Source organism: Sinocyclocheilus anshuiensis, unplaced genomic scaffold (genome assembly GCF_001515605.1).
Source record: "Sinocyclocheilus anshuiensis isolate Anshui unplaced genomic scaffold, SAMN03320099.WGS_v1.1 scaffold234, whole genome shotgun sequence".
Taxonomy (NCBI): Eukaryota; Metazoa; Chordata; class Actinopteri; order Cypriniformes; family Cyprinidae; genus Sinocyclocheilus; species Sinocyclocheilus anshuiensis.
In genome coordinates this window covers 2,479,007-2,482,544 of record NW_015544165.1, presented here as the reverse complement: position 1 = coordinate 2,482,544, position 3,538 = coordinate 2,479,007, and the positions used below count along the sequence as shown (strand labels likewise).

General features: G+C 35.9%; 1 protein-coding gene across 1 annotated transcript in view; it reads right to left on the bottom strand.

Annotated features, from left to right (window-relative positions):
- The window catches only part of LOC107695737 (uncharacterized), a 10,917-nt gene that overhangs the window by 4,452 nt on the left and 2,927 nt on the right, over positions 1–3,538 (bottom strand). The window contains exon 11 of the mRNA XM_016495761.1: positions 3,345–3,442. Within this exon, the coding sequence (XP_016351247.1) occupies positions 3,345–3,442 (98 nt within the window). The remainder of the gene's footprint in view (positions 1–3,344; positions 3,443–3,538) is intronic.

Genomic DNA, 3,538 nt, shown 5'->3' with positions numbered 1-3,538 from the left:
TGGTTTGGGCCTGTTTTGCTGCATCTGGTCCAGGACGGCTTGCCATCATTGATGGAACAATGAATTCTGAATTATACCAGCAAATTCTGAAGGAAAATATCAGGACATCTGTCCGAGAACTGAATCTCAAGAGAAAGTGGGTCATGCAGCAAGACAACGACCCCAAGCACACAAATCGTTCTACCAAAGGATGGTTAAAGAAGAACAAAGTTAAAGTTCATAGGAGGAAACCCACCAACATCACAGAGTTGAAGTGGTTCTGTACTGAGGAATGGGCTAAAATTCCTGCAGGACTGATCAGCAGTTCCAAGAAACGTTACTTGCAGTTATTGCTGCAAAAGGGGGTCACACCAGATACTGAAAGCAAAGATTCACATACTTTCGCCACTCACAAATATGTAACACCGGATCATTTTTCTCATGACAAAGTATATATTTTTGTCTCCTTTGTTTGATTGGATTCTCTATGTCTACTTTCAGGATTTGTGTGAAAATCTAATTATGTTTTGGGTCATATTTATGCAGAAATATAGAAAATTCTAAAGGGTTCACAAACTTTCAAGCAGCACTGTATGTGTTGCTGGTGGCTTTTAAGAATCTGAGTGTTTTCAATATATCCCATATTTTATAATTCATACTTACTAAGCATGTGGGCAACCTTAAGCACGCGGGCCATGAATGACATACAACCTGCAAGAGCGACATTAATATTAAATGTATGTTTCGTTATTTATTTTAGAAGTGTCGAATTGTCTCACACTCACATGCTCTTGCAGTTGCTAATCTAAAAAAATATTGCTAAAGTCATCAGTGAGTGGGCAAAATGGAAACCTGGAGTGGAGCAAGTGATTACAGAACATTTTGAGCTCTTCTGTCAGTCCAAACAATGTTCCAGGCCTTGATGTTCTGTTTGAACAAACTGGTTCAGTGAATGACTCAATGACTTACTCATAATAGTCACTTGTCAACAACACTTACTGGTGTAACTATGTAAAGCACAGAAAGAGCCACTGAAAAACTAAAGGTAAATGAACAAGCCTTAGTCATATAAAATGGTGAAAAAGACACATGGGGGGAACAGTGACCTTCAACCCGTCTGGCCCATGTTAGCAAGCATGTTCATTAGAGCTCCAAGTCACAGCACTAATTAAAGAGAGGTTTCACTAGGTAGTATTTTCACTGTAAACCTTCTATTGTGTGTCCTGTTTGTTCTTTCATTTCTCCATTTAATTTCTATTTAATATCACCAGGCAATAAGAGCAGCTAATGATTGACGTTCTGAGTGAGCTAATGAACCTGAACATTAAGCCACAGAAGAGGCAGTTCTCCATTAGTACTCCAGAACATGATTTGCACTGTGCACGTAAAAATTCACACACACACACACATTTCCTCCTTTGTTAAACTAGCACTATGTAAGACACCTATAGAATAACTCAATAAACCATTTGTCATGATACAACATACAAAATGTTGGTTGTAAACAGAAAAACTGACATTTGAAACCCACCAGGTGATTTTTTTAATAATAATTCTAGTTCTTTTATTTAAAACAAAAACAAAAAACAACAACAACCAGTAAAAGTTATCAGAATCAGTTTGTGAGTGTATGCAGGGTCCAAATGTAAAGTGTAATTTCATGGCCAAATATAATTTTTTTTTTCCAGTAAATGTTGTTAATTTTGGACCCTGAGTGTATGTGTCCTGAGATCCAGTAGGGGCTCATGTGTTCAAACATACCATTTTCCACCACAGGATGAGGCCGTTGATTTCTCGATGGGCTCTGGAGAGTCAGGAGCACTGAAACAAATCAAACCATCAATTCTGCTTGACAACACTACAATAACTACGATAAATAATGAATAGCTACTCATCTTTAGCAAAATAAAAACAACGTTCTGGATTAAAAACAATTTTTTGTTTGCTTTTACAAACTGAGAGACAACTTGAAACTGGTAACAAAATACTAATAAACTTGAGAGCATTCATTTAAAAGCGTTGTTAGTCTAAACGCTAAATGAACATTGAACAAAGAGTTATTAACAGTTTCACACATGAAGGGCCCCCACATTTCACTTTTTCAGTGCGTCTCGTTTGAAATGCATAGTAGGATTCACTGACTGGACTATTCCACTGACATTGCTCTGCCTTATGTAGTCCGCCCCTTTTCAGCACTGTGCAGCACTCTACAATAACTATACACTGCACCAGCGAATTACTCTTCATCAGGGATGCTATAGAAAGATGCAGATGTTCTAAAATGACAAAATTCTAAAGATGGCTGTGTGCTTGTTTCTCTAATGCGTAAGGTCTATAGGCCAGTGGTTCTACTTCTTTATAAGCACATCAAAATAAAGAAATAATGAAATAGCACCCCCATAGTAAAACACATCACTATAAGGTTGTTCAACTTGATCTAGCTTTGTCAAATAGGAAGAGTTGTAAAGAAAAGCCATGTTTCACTTGGTTTTCTGATTGCCATATGAGTGTACATGAACACAAGTTACATGACAGTGAAAAGAAGTCATATCACATAAGTACATTTAACAGAATTTAAGAGAAAGAACATGTCAGTAGTATGTTTAGGCATAACGGTACTGTCACCGCAAAAATGGTTTCATGTAATAAAAAGATCTATTTAACCTTCCCCAATCTATTTATAATCCTTCCGGGTTCCCCCGTTTTTTTTTTTTTTTTTTTTTTGCTTGGTCACAATATATATTTTAAGAAAATTAATTGAAAGTTAAAATTGAAAGTAGAATTAATTGAAGTCTGAATTCTACTGGTACATTAAGCCAATATAAATTAACAAGAAGTCTACACAAGTTTGTTGATATGCAGGGATCATCATAGGAATAGAGTCTTGAATTTAATTGTTCCTTTACGCCAATGTTCTTAGCATTTCACAACACAACCATAACATAACCTGAGGATAGGATGCATGGGTAATGCAAGCAAATGTTTATTGTATTTGTATTTATTTAATATGCATTTATTTTTTTTCATTTAATCTAGCACTTAGCTTAGTATAACATAATACAGTATTTAATTGAATATAGTTTTAGGGGTATGTGACTACAAATGAGGAGTTTGAGAGAACGTGGCTCCTGCACAGACATCATAACAGAGCCTTAAACAGTTTCCGCCAATGTTCTTACAAAGTATTTCACAACACAACTTGACTCACAACAACAAAAGCTGAGACAGGGAAGGATAATGCAAATGTTTAATGTATTTAACATAACATCTAAACTTAAACTGAAAACTTAGTTTCACAAGAGCTTAATATTTGTCTAGAATGTTTGCGGCCTCAATTGTGAGGTTTGAGAGAACTTGGATCTTGCAGAAACTTTTCGGACATGTGTAGCGGACCTTGTAGTCCTGACAGACCCCTCCTCCCTGCTGATTATTCACGCATTCAAAGCCCTGTAGTGGATCAAATCTGCAGAATCAGAGCAGATGGCTGTTAATCATTACAAATCATACAAAATTCTAAAATTATTGTTTTTATTGCATATATATATATATATATATATAT